Genomic DNA, 19,388 nt, shown 5'->3' with positions numbered 1-19,388 from the left:
TTTGTGTTTCGGGCACTACCCATTTTTCGAACGTAATTAAAATAAAATATCTAACCCCTTGTTAGCAGGTAATGAGGTTCCGAAAGCTTTCCGAAAGGCACGGGCGTTCCCTCGCTGACGGGGCCACCATGCCAGACGTGCGGGCCTTGCGTAATTGTTAGCGACGTCCTACCCGGGCTGAAGCTCACGTCAACCCGCAACGGAAGGGTTATGGTTGTGCTGGCAGCAACAGATCGTATCCGGTGTTGGTGGGGTAAGCTTGCTTTTAGATTCGGGTCGAATCAGCAACACTCAGCTTTTGGTAAAACTGTCGGAAATGCGCGTTACATGCAGACGTTACATCGGTACCATAAAATAGAATGACAAACGACACACGTATGTGGAATGTGGCAGGCAGCAGCAGAACATGTCTCAGTTGATTAAGCAACAAAACGTGTGAACGGTGCTGTGTTGTGTCCCAGGCTCGTACACCATACATCGGAGAGTTGGCGGAGGGTTTGGTAATTTAGCACGGGCAAGGAAATTCGGGACACTACACAACCGCACTGGGTGTGACGGCAAGTGACGGCGAGGCGACCGAAAGTTGCGATGAATCTTGACTCGAAATTTCTCATTTCCTTATGAAAGGCACACATACAGCCTGGGTGTAGTTGGGGAAAGTTCATTACACACTCGCTATATAATGGTGTTACGGAAGGAATTAAGCGAATGGCAAATGGAATTGCTGTGTGTGATGCGATTGCATACATGTCTTAACATTGAATAAAATACGCAACAAGAAGTGAGTGGGTTTCCAGACTTAAAATAATGTGAAATGAGTTTTAGTTCAGCAGAAGCTGGAATGCTGAAGCCCTTTTATTTAAAAATAGTAATCGCATAATGAGAAAATGGTATACAATTAGTCACCCATGTTTCAGCCATAAAAGTGCCATAAATATTCCCGAAACAAGTTAAAACTACAGAGTGACTAATAAAAGTGGTAAAGAAATGTTTAAAATTTAAAATATGTACGACAAATTTGAAATATGTTCGCAATGTTTATGAATTTTAACTTCATCGTGAAGTATACAAGCGAATAGTGGATAAGTGAATAAACAACAACCTACACTAGGTTGTCCCACATTAAACCCCACACTCCATCTCGCCTTGCTTTTACTTTCCTTCATCATCGGTAGTAAAACTTTCTCCAGCAGCGCTGGAACAGAACGGACTTAAACTTTCTTCCCAGCTTATCCACACCGTGTGCTGTATAATTTCGCTGCGCAGCACAAGCATTTGAAAATGAATCAAGCAAAGTGATGTGGTTTGGACCGCAATGACGCTACCGGGACGCTAACCACACACACACACGGGAAGGAAGCAGGACGATATGATGGAAATTATGTTAAGTGACCAACTTTTGCACCAACTATTACCATATTGATAAAATGTGTTCCTCCGTCACATGAGTCCATCCGCTGTGGAATGGATTGGAAAGTGGCCACCCTCACAGCCACTGGTGAAGCGGGCACAATGTGAGAAATTGCGAAACATTCGCACCGGAATGCAATTATCGTGCTTCGGGGGGGCCTCGGGTAAAAGTTTTGCAGCGAATGCTGAATGTGTGCCGGCTCGTCATTTGGACTTCGTGAAACCATTCAGTCAGTCAGCTTCCGGAACACTCAGACGCCACTATCAATTTTATTTATCATGAAAATTGAATATAGAACCCTTTCTGCTGTTTGGTTCGTGCTGGCTGGCGGTGGCAAGAGCATATACAGCAGCCGTGCGGTGGCAAGATATCGCAAGTTTTGTGTCCTTTTTGCTTGGGCGTGAGCATTCGGAAAGCTGGCCGGGCAGAAGGATGAAGACGTGCTAAAACCTGGGGGACGTATTCAACCTAGAATACACTGCTCGCTATCGAAGGCGGGAAGGCAAATCCCACAAAAACTTATCTGGCGTCTGGCACCGACCGATGTTTTTACCCGGCGGAGTGGAGGGATGTATATGTATATTGGCGAAAAGATGTGGCAGTGGCTCAAGCGAGATATTTCCAACCGAATGCACACGCACCCGAATCAGCAGCAGCGAATTGCAAACTCAAAAGTGCGAGCGAGCGAGTCGAGGTTGAGGTTGAGCCGGTGGGAAAAAGGACCAACCGTGCGCCAAAGTCTTATCGCGAGGGGGCGCGAAAGTAACTCGGGATGGTTGGATTGAAATTAAACAAAAGCTAAAAATGGGAACCAAGGCATTCAACAACCCCTGCAGGAGATTGGGATTTAACCGTTTTTGGGGGGGGTGTGAGTACACCGGAAATGTACAAAAGGCAGCAACTTTGATTTGAGCCATCTTGCCATGCCGTTTGCTGTTGCTGTGTGCGCGGTGCAGGGGAGAAAAATAGATGCCACCCGAGAAGAAATATCCCTCATCCCTCGGTACTTTGGGTTCGGTTTTTTATTATTGCGAGTCATGTAGAACGGAAGAGGGATTTAGGGTACAGTTTTTACTCGCAATGCCTTTTTTCTATGAGGGTCGGGGCAGGGAATTAGCTGGCAAATGTGGACCACGAACAAAAAAAAAAAGCTGAAGGGAAGAAAGATTTTAAGCGCACCATCCAAATGTTGGAATGTTTGAAATAATTCCGGCAAAGTGTGCCGCTTCATACGAAGGGCGGTTTGTTGCTACGGGAGACCTGGAAAAACGAGTCGCAGGAAAGTAATATGGAATTATTGGACCCGAAATTAGCTCCTTATCGGTGATGGAACAGTCTTTCCCTTCGGAAGCTGTTCCGGGCAAATCCTTTCAATTTTGAACACAAATTACTTAACCAAACACAGCCACAAGAGCAGAATAAATAAAGCAATTTTAGCGAAACAATGCTTAAAAGGGAAGTGATCATTAAAGTATGGTTTAGGATATGATCAGCCATTAACCTTTGAAAGCGAGATAAAAACAATGGTTTTTCAAAAAATGAGCTACAAATTTGAACGTTTTCAGTTTTAATGACCCTGAATGGTCACAACGTGCTTACGCTTAAGATGCTGCCAAAACGGTAGACACGTCGTGTGATGAGTGTCGGGTTTGAGTTTTTCCATACACACAAAATCTTCGCAATAAGCGCACTGTCAAATGCATATACCCGTGGCCACGGGTACAACATCAAAGCTTTACCATTTTGTTGTTTTATTTTTATTTTTACCGCGCGCACCGCATAAAAGAAACGCTAGCCGGCGGCACCGGTTGTCAAGCATCCGAGAGCGTGGAGGTGGTCCACCAAAAAAAAATGGTGGAAACCGTTTATTTACGTTTGATCATTTTTTAAAATCATTGTTTTGCATGTACGCATGCAGCCCGAGTGGGCGCCCAACTGAGGAAGAAAACAACCCCAGCAAATACAAAAAAACCCAGCTCGAAGAGACAGCGAAGAAGGTGAAACAGGGAAAAACGCTCACATCATCCCGCAGCCATCACACCCAAACTCCACAAATAAACTAGAACAGACAGAAACGGAACAGAACGGAGTTGTTGGGCAAAAGTTGAAAAAAACGAAAACGCGAACGAACTGCATGAAATATTCAGATTGCGTTTATGATGCGTGAAGCAAAAATCTTCCTTTAAAAAAACACCCCATCCTAGCGAGGGAGCAGTGAAGAAAATGCGCCAAAAACTTCGGGCACCAATACACAAAAAAGCACGAAAGGATCTCTTCAGTGAAAGTTCATAAAATTTCAACGTTGCATAAAAGGTTTGGCATTTTTTCGGTTGTTCTTGTTTTGTCTACTTTTCCGTTTTTTCTCCTCGGAAGAACAAATGTACATCACCGTATCTCATCCTCCAGTTATGGCTCGAAGGGCTCGAAAACCCGCGCACATGAGTGGGTTTGGCCAAACGCTGTTGGCTAGAGAAGAGTGCCACCTTCCTGCCTATCATGGTTGGATTTCGGTGCTTGGGGTCGGATTTTGTGTCGTCACTGTTCCTGTTTCATAAATTGCATTTAGATAACGTTTAATGGGCTCTATTTGCTGGTGGTAGTTGGTGTTTTTATCTTACGGCGTTAAGATTTACAGAAGAATAGCAAGTACAGTTGGGGTCTAGCTGAGTGTGTGTATGGAAACAGTGTGGAAACTTTCTGTATGGCCGCCGTGTGTGGCGACAGAACGTATTGAAGGTATGGCTCCCGTACGGGCAGCGAGCGCTCAGTCCTCAGGGGAAATTATGCATTCCACTCGTTCGTGTTGGCATGCTGCCTATAGTGGCAGCCGTTTGCCTCAGGAAGTTGAATGGCAAGCAAGTTGCACAACATTTATTTTTTTCTGACACAGTTTGATGGACACAAAAGCATTGGTACGAATTATCATAAGTTCTGTTTGCATAATAAGATACCAGTTTGGTTCATTGCCAGTTAGCTTTAGTTCCGTTTTTTTTTATTTGGGAGAGACTATTCTCCCAGACCCCAGACATGATCTTGCTGATGACACCGTATTCTAAAATCACCCATCAACTCCCCCTAAAGCTCTTCATTCTTAAAGAATAACATTGCATGTAATTTACGCAAAACTAACAATCAGTTCTTGTCTAGAATCATCTCCTCAAAAGCTTCTCGGTCATGCTGAGACCGACTACCGTATAATAGTGCCCTTCTTCCCAGCAACGGAGCACATCATCTCCTTCACCCGGCAGAATCGTTAGTTCGGTTGGATGGACACAAATTCATCACAGCAACTACTACTACTACTGCTACACGAGCCACACGGCTAGGCCAACATCGGCCCGTCGCTAAACGATCCGGCGGCCGTGTTGCAGCAGCCGCGCCATGCTTCATAATTCACGAACTGTCACGATGGTGCAAGATAAATTTTGGACCCATCCAACACAAACATCCGCTGTGATTTTAGCATGATGACACAGAGCTTGCAGCGCGCTCGTGCCCCTAAACAAACTTTCCCATTTGACCGGGCATTGCGAGAAGGGTCGATTGAAAAGCGTCCCGGGCCGGTCGGTGTCTGATGCGCTTTCGAAGCAACCGAATGACCGGCAGTGATTATGTATGTAAGATATAACTACAGCAAAGGTTTACGGTAGAAATACATTGATTGTACAAGCGTTAGAGTGTGTGTATTAGATTTATTTTGTTTTATTCTCGTTGGGGGAAACTCCTCTCACATGCTGACCCTTTCCAAGATGGCTGCATTTTGTCCACACCCGGTACCATTGTTGGAACGCTTTGCATAGAGTAAAGTGACATTTTCGAGATGTCATGCTTAGTGACACGGAACGATGATGATATATAAAACTCCAGCATGACACAGTGCATGAGTATGGCATAGTTGCGCCGCTGTCGTGAATGTGGGGCAAATGGCAGCGAAATGTGTGTGATGCTTTATGGAAGAGCCAAATTTTGGGTCATAATTTAGCGTTCTGTGTCAAACAGCGTACTGTGTGAGGGCTTTTGTTCTCGCCTTTGGGAGATCTAGCACACATCAGGCAGCACTTTAAACAGGGAAAGCTTTAAGAATTAATTTAATTAACTAGAGGATATTTTTCTGTTCCACATTTCTTTCCAGAAAAGCGATTCTTTCATTTTATTAAAGTCTAACCTATGTCATGCAAAACAAGCTCAACAATCAGCAGTTAATAAGATTAACAAGGACTAAGAGAACTTCTGCGACATAAATAACATTAATCCACATCTACCAGTCGCCACCTGAAGTATTCCTTACAGCTTTTCCAAACCCACAATCTAAAAACAAGTAATGGTAGGCAAACACTCTTGAGGTTGAGTGTCTCAAAGGTTATATTTTAGCATGCTATCGATGATCACAGGTGGGAAATGTTATGATTTTCATCAAATGGTCAATATAAGACGGTCAAGGGTCAGTGTAAAAATGTTCAGAATTTGGACAACTAATCAGCAATCTGGGACATCAAGTATGGACGACATCCCGTCCATCACTAATCCCAAGTGATGGCGCTACAGTTACTTCAAAGTCTTGGCCAACTGTATGAGGAAGCTGGAACATTCATGATCAAGGCAATACATTATTCTGACCTTTCTGGAGTTATTAACGCTATCAATCCAACGTCCTGGTCAATTAGGACCTATCACGACTCTTCTGTCCATCTGGAGAGCTTTAAAGGACTTTCATAAATCCATCGTCATAGCACACATACAGGACATGTGTGTTTGTACACCGTATACAATATACACTCATTAGCGATTATTTCATGATTATAAACTATATTCTTTAAATTTTAAAAAGTGACCAAAATTCTGGTTTGGTCTATCATGTCAGGAAGACCCTGACATCAGGCATGATCTGATAGCAATATCTAACCAGAATAAAGAATGTATTGAACAGAATCAAGAGCTAACAAGAGTTTGATGTAATCTGAATCTTTCGAATAGATCTACTTGACAATGGATGGTTGATGATTGTGACACCATTTTTTCTCGAAGAAAATTCCTTGACGAATGAGGATAAGTGAAAATTAAATCTCCTTCACTAAAGAATTGGATAAGATTTGGTTTACTAACATATTTGAAAGGTATGATGGTAACAATTTAACTAGAACCTCAAACATGCCACGAAAGAGGATATGGTCTGGACTTACAAAAAATGTTACTGGAGATTGCCAATGTCCACTACGTATCTATGAGATGCTACAGACTGATATCTGAAATGGATAGTCTTAAACGGAGGATCTTCTCCAACAATGTTTAGCTTCGAAAAGAGAAGGACCACACACAAACTAAACCAAACACTTATATTTATGTTTAAATAAACTATTATTACTAACGGTTCCGACTTGCTGGCATAAGACAATCCTGCCGCTACATCCCCGTTGTTATTCCTCGATTGCTAATGTTACGATCATCAAGTATGGCGCAACAAGACATATGATTTTCATAAATACAATTTACACTGAAAAGCAACAAACTACCAGACCACTAAATCATTCCACACGATAAGTTTCAAATTGTCCTGCGAAACCGTATGTATGTGCTGCCACAACGGTGCCACATATGATCAGAAAACAAGATGTGAGCGAAGAAAAATCAATTTCCACGAAAATAATTTCCTACCTCGCCCAGCAGTGCACGCGTATCCCACTACACTGCAACGCATCTTTACAAAAGAAGCTTCCGGTGGCCGGTATTAACATTCTTTTTTTTTTTTTTTTGCTCTTTCTCTTGCTAGTCTACATCCAAGTCGCAAGATCTCAAAAGACTTAAGGATTTTTCATACACTGCACCGAGGAGGCTGGCTGGCTGAGGTGGCTGGTTTACGGGGACGCCATTTTCGTCATGCCAATAAATATTGGCGGATAATAAATTGATTTCAAGTGACATTTATGTCGATTTATGGTGAAATAAGATGTACGACGTTCGGGAGCAGCCTGTCCGCCAGGGCCAAAGGAAAAAAAAAACGCAGACAATAATCGAGACTGTTGGGAATGGGTTTCGTTTTCCTCCCGCCCTGCGGCTGTAAGCTGACTGTTGACGGGAAAGTCGCATTGCAGTATGGTGATCCGTGTTTTTGGGAAGACATTGAATATGTTTTTCCTCTCCGGAACGCCGGAACGCCGTTGTAAATCGGACAAATTTGCTTCAATTGATGGAACACGGAATAATGAAATCCCGAAAAAGAAAGATCCTTTTTCTTTCCCCATCGTGAGTCGCAATCAAATATTGAAAGAAAAGAGCCCCAACAAAAAAAAATCCGTTTAATATTGTATTTTCAACCATAACGCGTCATACAAATCATAAACAAGTGTCCTCCATTGAGCCATGTGCAGTCCCTTATCCTTTCGGTGCTTCCCTCCACAGCGCTTCGTGATCAAATGTTGTCTGGTCAATTGACTTCGCTCTAGCAGCGCTTGCCGAAAGCAATCATGAAATTATGAGCTCGTGGCAAAATTTCGCCCAGATAACTGGGCATCATCACGAAAGCCGCGTTGTCATTATCACAGCAAGAGGATTTTTTTTTGTTTTGTTTTGCTTTTTTCTGCCTGTTCTCATACTACAACAGGATGTGAGGGAAGGAATTATGCTATCTTTAAAGATGTAACAAGCGCACTGAATTCTGTCAAAAGCATCCCAATTCCTATCTGTTCTAACTTGCCCACAAAAAGCAATATGTTTGCATGAATATGTCTGTAAAAATTATATTTTTCAACTGATTCATTACTGCGGGCAATATGCGTTTACGTATAAATACGGAACTCGCACGCCATGTCACCATGGCGAGTGTGTGGTGCAGCGGCATAATCATAACGGACCGCCAACCCGAGCCCATTTCCCTGATCTGCAACGCCGTGTAATGTCATTTCCGGTTTGGCAGGTTTTGTGTTAACAGCTCACGCATCACTCTCGTCGGCACGATCCCCGTCCGGCCCTGACAAATGGCCATAAAATATATGTGGAGCAAGTGTTTACGCTAGTTACACACATGACGACGACGCGTGTGGTTTGTTGCGGGAAATCGATAACGATTGGATGAATGTTATGGAGGGGCCCTTTTAAGAAAATTGAGACTTGCCGACTAGGATAGGATGGCGTTTAATGCAGTCATTTCAATGCGGACCGTGTCTTCCGCTAGGAGATGTTCTTTACGATCTTACAGCAACCCGACGCAAGGATTTAGTTGTTGGCAAAAAAAAACCCCATAATTTACATCGTTTGCAGATTTTTGTGATACTTTTTTTATTTCAATGTGAAACCTTACATTAAAGGCTATTGCATTGCGTATGATATTTGCTTAGCTGCAAACCAATCAAATTAATGGTGGGAGATCCTTTACGGAAGTAAACGGCACAACAATCATGCGAATGGCATCAGTAACTGTGCCCATAATGTTTTCCTTCCCTTCCTTAATGGTTTGACAATTTTATTGTCGCGTCTCGTTATCACCTTGCGTAACGTACTTTACTTTGCCCGCACCACTTTCTTCATTTAAATTTTTGTTTCGCCACCACCACCACCACCACCGGCGCTTAAGCATCGCAAACGATTTGTTGTGCTTTCCGGTGCCATTTTCCCAACACGAGTCGTTAGCGCGATTGTATCACAAAACACCTGTTCATTGTTGGCGCATGAAGCAGAACGTTGATAGCGATTATCAACGAATCGTTGCTACTGTGCGCGCAAAATCGACTTCTTGAGATACGCGGAACCGTAGCTGCCATTTTTAGTGGTTAACGATGGCGCCCACACGCACGCCATTGATAGGTTGGGGATTCAAAATTACTTTAGAAAAGGTTTTATTGTGATGCCTGTTCGACCATAACTTTAATATTATAATTATCGTCTATTAATTAATACGATAGCTATTAAACATACTGTTAATCGTGTTGCGTGAAAAAAAATTCCAGGGAACACAACTGAGTGCATGGCGTTTTTAATCAAACATTGACGACTTATGTACTCGATACCGTTGTATTTATTCTTGCATTAACATATTTTCCATTGTTTTCTACTCCTTTTTTCAATCACTCGCACATCTCATTCACATCTGCCCGGAAACTCGGATCACATTACGAAAAAAAAGAATGGTTCTCTCACTGATGCATGTATCGATCCTATATTTAACGTCGTAAAATGGGAAAAGAGTTCAACTAGATCAGTTTCCATAAACCGGAACCGATAATATTTTGGCAAGAACAATTCGTTAGGATACACCTTTAATCATTTATAAGTATGTTTTAACCCCCGGAACTCCTGTTGTAGAATAACTTTCTCGTGCCTCAAACACATCAACTGTCGTTGATAAATCCAGCTTTGTAAATTCGTTTGCTTACAGCTGCTCATAATAGATTATGATCCCTGCTGCTCTCACCAAATAATTAGCATGATCTCCTGACCATGAGCATTCATCAGATGATGAGGCATAGCCGAGGTATCCATCCGATTTCCTGACGCTTAGAGCTATCTTGAGAAAGTGGTTCAATCTTCCAGTCACAATATTCTTAAGAAAAATCCCCTAGCTGTTACCTTTAGAGCTGTTTCTTACAAATGACCCAAGAGCTTTTAACATCTCGTGGCTTCAACTCTTTTGGTATCCATTTTCCCACGATCACGATCAACATTGTATTCCCTTTAAACGATGGAAAAAGTCTTGCCGAATTACATGAAGTGTCCTTCGCTCGAAATGTTTGATAGTTGCAGGGATATTTTTCGAGGTTAACGATCTTCAATAAGCATTGGCTCTAGATTCATATCCTCAAGCTTCTGTGACGATCTGGAGCGTTCAAAACATCTTCTGAAACAAAATTGGCAATTGTAAACCATAAACAGCTTTAGAGAGAGCATGGACTACATCTCAAACTGGCAAAGCACTAAAATAAGTTAACTTTTATTATTAAGTATCACCAAGAACAACCTCAAGAGACCTGCCACCTCTGGCTATCTTTGGCTTTATTTACCCCTGGCTGGATTGCCAATCCTGCGTACGGGAGGATTGGTCGGAATGCGATTTTGTCCCAGTCCTGTCGTGTGAAGACCGGTGCCACCAATACTCACAAGCCGTTCATAAGCACAACTTTAGTCAATAATAAATTTGGCAAATTTGGAAGACTATCTGAATTTATTCCAATATTCCAATATAATTAAAATAAAAAATGCGTTATATTGTTGTCACGTTAGCAATATAAAATACACCATAAAGGTAAGCCTTATAATCATATTTAAAATGTATAGTATTTACCAGCAGCTTTCCCTAACTAACTGAAGCCGACAAATGACATTAAAACTTCTCGAACTCATTTGTACACCCAACTCTCTGGTGCATTGCATTGAAAACGTTTAGTAAAAAGTCTTAAATCAATCCATTATCCTTCAAAGGCACATGGTATCAAGTTTCATAAATCACCTCCGATTTTGCAAAAGGCTTTACCCATCCATCTACTAAATAAACCAAAAGCAGATATACTTTTCCTACACTACTAGCCCGCTTGGAAGTACGCAATCGGTACCGATACTTAGCTCCCATTTTTTTGTCTCATTCCGACCGTACTAAATGCGATGTTATCCTGTGGCCTGCGGTATACATTAAGTGCCCCTTTGGGAGGGGAGGATCACTGCTGTCGGAACCACTTGCTCACAAAACGATTTTTGTGTTTGAATGCTTAATTTTGTCCCGTCGGCAACAGCAAAATGTGTTTGTGGTAAGGACTATTAGCATCCGTTAGCCCATCGCGTGGACATCGCGAGATAAAGGAAGGAAGGGGTGGGGTGGTGGGGGGATGGAGGGGTGGGGGGGCATTGTGCACATCGCATGTGTGTGTGTGCGTGTTTTGTGTGGTCAACGAGCTTTAACGGGTGCCGTCGATAATGATGGGAATCGGTTCAGATGGCGTGCCGTACCGATTCCACAGACGATGATGGTGGTCTGGGGGGGATGGGCTGATGAATATTGATTAGGCGTAATTTATGCAGCAAACGATTCATTTGCGTCCGGCTGCTATAAATAATTCCTCACCCGTAACGAGTTATTAAGTGTGAAGTTAAATTTCTGGGAAGTGTCCTTTTCGCTTCCTCGTTTGCGAAAGGGGCGCATTGGTGGCATCGGTCTGGTAGGGAACGGATTTTTGTGAACCTAAATCCTGGAAAACTGAAAAGATTATCTTGCGCAGTGGAAGGCAAACTTTAGGCTTAAATATACAGTACGCCTTTGTTTGGCCTCGGTCCGGGTGGAAAGTAATTTGGGTAGGAATTAAACAGTCTTATCTTGCACAATTGCAGGTCAGGGTTGAATCATAAGACGCTTTTAATTATGTTTATGAGCACAAACAAATAGTAACCCTGAGGTTATTAGAATTTTAGTAAAAATGTTCGATACTCGATAGTAATGAATAAAAAAATCCAACGACTGTCCTTGTGGTAAACCAAACTCGCCATAAAAAACATTATGGAAACAAAACATTCCATCATGTCTCCGCGCTCCAAACATTCCGATAAAAGTAAACAACTCTATCGGGCAGAAAAGATTTATCGTTTCCTTGTTTTCCATGCGTCCGGCACCGTAGGGTGGGCACACCATCGCGCCGGCTAATGCTTTCAAGACCGTACCGGAGGGTTAAAGGGTTTCCCCTGATGGGCAGGAAATGCGCCAACCCAACCCTGTTCCCCATCTCTAGGGATCCAGTCGCTAAAACCCGGCCCCAAAACTAAGCACTCGGACCGTCCGGTTGAATTCCGTCCCTTAACATTAATTTCCCTTTCATCTTTTTAGAAAACACTCACGGCCACGTGTGTGTGTGGGTGGGTGTGTGTGTGAAGGGAAGAGGGGAATAGCTGAGGCACGGGGTAAAGGAAATCAAAGTTATGAAAATGGTTGTACGTTTGCTTGATTGATTTCCATTTACGGTGCATGCCGAAGCTGGTCGAAAGGGGTCTTGGGTGGCAAGATTTATTTTCTGCGGTGATTTGCGGGGTTTAGGGTAGTCACCACAAAGTTGTTGCTGATTGTTTCACCCTTGAGAACTGAGATCAGCCAGCGAGGTAAAAAGGGTCGAAGGGTTAATGGTGAAGGTTAACAGTTGCTACCTGACCCGAGCAAAATCGCTGTAATTGTTGTGGGCGACGATTGGGCGTTGTTTTGAACTTCGGTCGCTCGAATTTGCTTGACTGTTTCAATTAGCCTCCGCATGTACGGAAGTACATGAAATCTCTCTCGCTCGGCAAAACTTACCCATCAGTTTGATCACTTCCGAGTGGTTGAGAAAGAGATCGAAGTAGCCGGTAACCGGGCTGGGTAATCCACAGAGCAGAACCGTCACCAATAGCAACCGCCAGACGACGAGGGACGTCCCGATGACGCTACGGAGCGGTCGCCGCAGGGCCATGGTTTCTGTTCCTGCCGCTCCCACACGACACAAACAAACGTGAAAGGCACTCTCACAACAGCGACCGTACACGCATTCTAGCTTCTCCGGCAGGATGCAACCATGGCAACGCGGTTCGGCATCAGCTAGCGGATGGGACAGTGATGAAAGCAGTGGTGGTAGGTGTAGTAGTAGTAGTGGTAGTGCACACGATCAGCAGAAAAGAACACGACGATGCACCGCTGTATATCGGAGCTATAAGGTAGGGTAGGAATGGCACAGGGACCTTTTCATCCTGGGAAGCAAAACACTTGTCACAGCAAGAGTAAAACACGGAAGGAATTCATTGCCTACTTTGCCGGAGCACAACAATATTCCACTGGAACCACTGTAGAGCAAACTGCTTGCTGCGATAAAAATTGAAACAAACAATTGGACATGCTATTTTCACAACACATGGAAACATGGAAATCTTCACTTTAAGGTTGATAAACCTTCGGCAAACACCTAATTCTGGACACATTCAGCACTCATCACAATCGCGCCAACTAATTACCGGCCAACAAGGGATCACTTAGGGTCTCTCGAAATACCCGTCCCCACATCCGAGGGCTTTTATCGCCCAGTGGAGACCACTTCCCGATAGCGGAACGGCACACACCGATAGGACGGCACGTTTGCGTCCGCAATTACGCACACACTGTCACTGTTGTCTGGGCTCTGGGCTCTGCCTGCCTGCCACTGCCTGATGAATATTCATCACGATTGGATTAAAATTTTGAAATTTTAATTACCATCATTTCATTCGAGCACATAATCCGAATCCGTGATACTGTCTGGAGGGATAGAGCCCAGTACTGCCCCGGGAGTTGGGACAAACGAGCCCGATGATATCCTGTTTGGCGCATCCAGCCGAATTTCACGTAATGAATTATTTCTCACTCACTCGCTCATCGCACGTTGACGCGCAGGGAAAGTGCAGTGTCGGAGTGCAGTGCCGGCACCCGGTCGACGAGTTCCCGGTGCTCATCTGGTTGTTTTCGCCTGTACGCAATTAGATATTAATGCGTGTACGTACACGGACACGCAACTGTGGGCATGATTAATTTGCCTGTCCGTGTAATTTGATTGAAAAATATGGTTTCACAAGGAAATTCAAGTCGAGCTTCACCGGGTGAGTAAGTCGATGAAGATCCCACATCCCATCACCATTACTGCGAATCGATCAAATTGGGGTTCTTTAAATGGAAAAACCCATGAATTCCGTTGTCAAGGAAACGATAAAACCATCCGGCTACTTTCTTCGAAGGTACTTTAATCTCACACTCCATCACACTTTAAAAACCGACTTCACGGTCGGGAATCTGTTTGCCGAACCGCAATTGCTACTCCGATCGACACCTCCGTTTTGTCACAATTCGATTCGATAGAAATTGATAGAAAAAAAACACTCTCACACAGCCACAGATACAAAATAAAAACCCCCCTTACCGGCACTGTTTGCTTCTAGTGTTGGAACACCTGAAGGACGCAACAAGAAACGTGACGTTCCGTATCCGCGTGACGTTTGCAACTGACACGAACAAACATTCCGACCCAGCGACGAACCGCACCAGGACACGAAGGATACGGTCCGGGCGGTGCGTTGGCGCATGCGCAACCGTACGATTTTTCCCCTTCGCGAGTGCGATTGCATTCCCAAAAACACGCATCACGGCCGGAGAACCCGTTGTTGCAAACTTGTTGATTCAACGACCAACCGGGCGCCTCCATCGGCGGATTTTAGAACACTTTCAATCGGCAAACCCCATTTCGCCGGCTAAACCGGCCGTTCCTTACCGAAGTAATAAATGCTGCTCGCAGCCAGAATGTTGCTCGTGTTTACATCGTACACATTGCTGACGGTTGTAGGTTGAGCGAATAAGGCAAATTCCTGGAAGGGTGGCAAAAAAGCACGTGTCAGGTTTCCGGCATTTTCGCTCGGTTTGGTGTTAAAACGGCATGGCAAATCGCACACCGGAGAATGTGCCGGCGGTACATTAGCATGCCCCGCTGTGTGTGTTGGGTGTGTGGCTAGTGGTGTAAAATGAGATGAACTGCATGGGGTGGGTGGTGTTTCGTTGCCGGATTGGTGACACCCTTGTGTTTTTTTTTGTTCGACGTGCGTTTTGAAGTGGATAAATAATGCATATTTACAAACAACAAAACAGCAAAAAACTTGAATTGACCGTTTTTTTTTGTGTGTGTTTGTTCTAGGGATAGTTTGTTAGAAAAGGGTGAGCTAAAACAGGGGCAGAATGAAATTTAATTTGCATGTTCAAGAATTCAGCATTGCAATAGCTTGTAAAGCGACGTTTGGGAATGTGAGAACTTGTAACAATATAGCGCTATAAATATTATTTCTCTGCTGTGCATTAAATATACTTTGCTTAATAATTGAAAAATATTTACTTTACTGTGCTTCAGCAACTCAAGGGAATTTTTACAGCGAATTTGTTTGGTTTAGGTTAGATTAGATTTTGTGTAATTTATCGTCAAGTTGCAGTTGTTTTTTTAATGTAAAATTTTTTTAAAGTTAGTTATTCTATTTGGAAGACTAGAAATTTTGTGTAATTAATCGTTAATGCAGTTGTTTTTTTAAAGTCTTAGATTTAAAGTCGACTAGGAGGAGATAGGATCTCCAAAATATACAAATCCATACGAATTAAATGCATATAGACCGAATTATCTTGAAATTTTACAGCGTAATTAGCTCAAAGTAGAAAATTCTAGAGAACTGATGCCTAATAATTATTATTAGGATGAATAGTATTTATTTTATGATTATTAATATTATCTTTCAACAAGACTCCTGCAAACTTTGAGTGTATTACAATCAACTGAAGAAGTTGACTCTAGAAACTTTTTTCCCGCATTTGACTTATAAAGAAATTCGACGTACAGGAGTATCCTCGATCCGCTACGAGTAGTGTACCTCCAGGACAGTTTTTACTTTTAAAATAAATTTTATATAAATAATCTGCTCCGCAGTGTAGGATGAATCCCCTTGGAGGCCCAGGGCGGAATTATAGTTGGGACCTCTAATTTTAAAAACGATACAAGAGGGAAGGGGGACACTGAGGTGACTTGAAATGAGACAAGGCGAAAAGCGCAGTAAGAAGGGGCCTACTCCGCCTACCGTTTGATCCGCCGCTGGGCCGCCCCTAATCATCTTCTTCAAATAGTCCGTCAGGGCCATCACCATCTTCGAATACAATATCGGAACCGGCTATATCACCACCAACACCAGTTACCACTGTACCTGTACTCTTCTAAATGGAACTACAATCATACGTGGTGGAATTTACAACTACAGCATCCAAGGAACACTTTGCCATCGAATTGGTTCGCTCGCTGTGCTTCCGGGATATTCGCCATGCAACATTCAGATATACTTCTTCAGTTATACAGGATCCTTAAGGCCAGTGTATGAGACCAATCTGATGATGTGTCCACTACAGTACCCGATCCTGTTTCCACGGGGTGAAGCCGGTTGGACTCATGGAAGACAGCTGAAACAATCGAGCACGGGGACAAACACAGATAGTGGTGCCTTTATCAATGAGAATGATCCCCAGATGGAGCCGAATGCAGAGGGAAATTCATCCAATCAAATTACTCCACGTAAATATGCCGCGTATATATTGCATATCCTGGCGGGAGATCGCTCATTCTCTGATGCATTGTGAGGGGTAGTCAGGCTGTCATACATTTTGCAATACCGAATGAGCGAGTTACTAAGTTGTGACTTTCGATTTTTTTGTTTATTTATTATATAGTGGAATGATTAACATTGTGTATCCCATTAAACAAACAACGCAAATTTTATATAATAATAATAATTTGTATTATGCACAGTCGGTTAGATTTGCATAGCTTTTAGCATTTGAAAACTAAAATGCTAGGTCAAGTTTTTTTGTTGAAAGACTACCTCCATGATCATTCGCTCACGTCGATGTTTAAGGCGATGAACAAAAATTAACGGTTGATTTCTGTGGTGAGCTTCTACTTACTGAACTACTTCAACAATTGATTATGTTTTATAGCATTCTTTGATCCATTAGGTGCAGGGCCACGAGAGTTGACAAAATGCTGACAAATTTGTTCAATGACCAAATCAGCTGGTCAACTGTGAAAACCACTATACCATAGCCGCGCACACAATTGTTTTCAGATTTCCGATACCAGGAGAGCATGTTTTTCAAGTGGTGACATCTGCAGCTTTGGACAAATTTACCCATCAATATTGCTATTGCATACTATTAAACTCGTGAGAACGATCGCTAGTGTAAGGAAGAAGGCGCATTTTTATTTTCTACGATAGATTTTTATGCACGCTTTGGTCTAATGTAAGCTTGACCCTGCTGAATGTTAGATGAATACCTTTTATTATCAACTGTTATCAAGTGCTAGAAATTTTTATTCAACAAAATGGACGCAGTGGCGCAGATCATTATTGTTGAGGTATTTTTGGCACGTTGACTCAATGATTGAATGAAATTTTGTTTAACTTAATCCGTTAGGATGTTTCTTAGAGGGTTGTTTTTATTCTCCAAAGGTTCTCAAGGAGCTGCTTCTCCACTCATAGTCCGTTGATAGTGCTGACATGGTCAGGTCACCAATCCGTTTCCAGGAATTTCAGTCTCCAAGGCGGCTTTACCTCCTACGACTAGATCCAATCTCCGATAGGTCAAGCTCCAGGTGGTTCGCCCACGAGCTTGCTGTGCTTCTCTACGCCTCATGCCGAATGGGACGCTGGTGAGCACTTTCTTGGTAGGGCATGAGACCGGCATCCTCATCACACGCCCCTGCCATCTTATCCTTCCTGGCTCGACCAAATTCAGGATGTGTGCTTCGATGAACAGCTCAGCTAGCTCGCGGTTCATTATCCTTATCAGAGGGGGATCATCCATAGAGCGTGCTGAGCGACCCCGGGGGTTCCTGAGCTTCAAGAGGCTGTAGAACGAGAGACACCCCTAGAACCTAGTTGGTATAATGACGTTGAAGATTCGCCGAAAATAGTTTACATCAGTAGTGGCCCCGCTCAATGGGGTTTCATCGATAAAAAAAACTTCAGGTCGGTTGATGTGAGGAGTTATGCAACTGCTAGTGGGGCCGTCAACTAACGTTCGGCTTAGGACCACCCAGCAACTTGATTCGCCTTTGACCCACACACACCTTGATTTATATACCCTGCTCACAAATACTACCAACGATTGGAGGGGCACCGATCGCTTGAAAATGTCGAGAGCGTTGTCAAGGACTACTAGATTAATTAGGGTAATATAGTAATATGTTCGTTTTCAGTTAATGTATCGTGTGGTGCTCGAAACAAAAAATCTTCACACAAGACGTAATTTTCATCTCCAATCTTCTGTTACATGATGTTGATATAGCTAGCTCATGCTATGTTATCCTGTGTGAACAGACTCATTATAACTAGAATTATCCGTTTTTGAACAACAAATTTCAAGGTTTTGTCCAATGTGTTCAAGCACAATGATTCATTAAAACCTTTCCATAACCGTTTTCTTGATGTCAGCCTGTTATTATTCATTCATCCTATTCCATTTTTTCATACCCAATTTCCCTCTTTGTGTCTTTTTGTTGTGTTCCCGTAGGAGTTTTTGGAGTCTACAGTAGGTACGATTTCCCAACTATAATGTGCCTTCAGATCCATTGATTGGGCCATTGCTTACATTATTATCCTAAGTTACGATCATACTAAGGTACTCTGCCAGCGGCGGATCATACGGTAGGCGGAGTAGACGGTCGCCTAGGGCCTCGCCGTGTTGAGGGCCCCAAACAACTTGTGCCGATTGTGCGATTTTTGGAAATTTAGAGGCAGAGTTAATTTATAGCACAAAATCTAATTTAAAAGGTAAACAATTGATCGAAAATATCCTTAGATTTTCTATATCCTTAATTAGATAATTTGTTTTTATTTGATTAGCTATATCGGCCCGGTTACACGGCTACGCAAGAGAAGTATGCAGTGTATTCAAACTCCTTCTTCTTTATCGGCACGACATCTTTAGGATGTTTAAACCTACCATTTCTATTTTTATTTTTACTTTATTTACCCATAGGATAGTCAGACCTGCGTACGGAGGTTTGGTGGTCCAAATGACATTTTTCCGTGGTCCTGTCTTGTGCAGACCGGCTGCGCTACCAATACACCATCTGACCGCCCCGTGAACCCTTATATTCCCTTTTACTTCAACCTATTCACGTATTCTATTTCTTGAACGGGATTTTTTCATCTGCTCGTAAATGATCCTACCGTTAGATGCTAGTTTTCACTTCCGCAATATTCGCAACCTATTGCCATTGCGATACTCGTGGTAGGAATTGTTTTCTCTCCCCGATTGAACCGTGAAAATGTCCAGCCTGCGTGTTTCGAAACAGTATTGTGATGGAGTATTGTGTTTAGTATTTCGATTGTCACAATTTCTGCAAGTTTGCAAGCCGGTATTGATGTTATAACCAACACAATCTGTCAGTGTACTACGAAATAGCTAGCATTGTCATAGAATATGAATAACATC

At 42.9% G+C, this 19,388-nt stretch overlaps 1 protein-coding gene across 1 annotated transcript in view; it reads right to left on the bottom strand.

Annotated features, from left to right (window-relative positions):
* Positions 1-12,822, bottom strand: part of LOC128303499 (tyrosine-protein kinase Dnt) — a 55,341-nt gene extending 42,519 nt beyond the window's left edge. The window contains exon 1 of the mRNA XM_053040474.1: positions 12,669-12,822. Coding sequence (XP_052896434.1) covers positions 12,669-12,822 — 154 coding nt within the window. The remainder of the gene's footprint in view (positions 1-12,668) is intronic.
* Positions 12,823-19,388: the final 6,566 nt, after the last annotated feature.

The sequence above is a fragment of the Anopheles moucheti genome, chromosome 3 (assembly GCF_943734755.1).
Source record: "Anopheles moucheti chromosome 3, idAnoMoucSN_F20_07, whole genome shotgun sequence".
Taxonomy (NCBI): Eukaryota; Metazoa; Arthropoda; class Insecta; order Diptera; family Culicidae; genus Anopheles; species Anopheles moucheti.
Note: the sequence above shows the minus strand (reverse complement) of the source record. Positions and strands in the feature narration are given on the sequence as shown.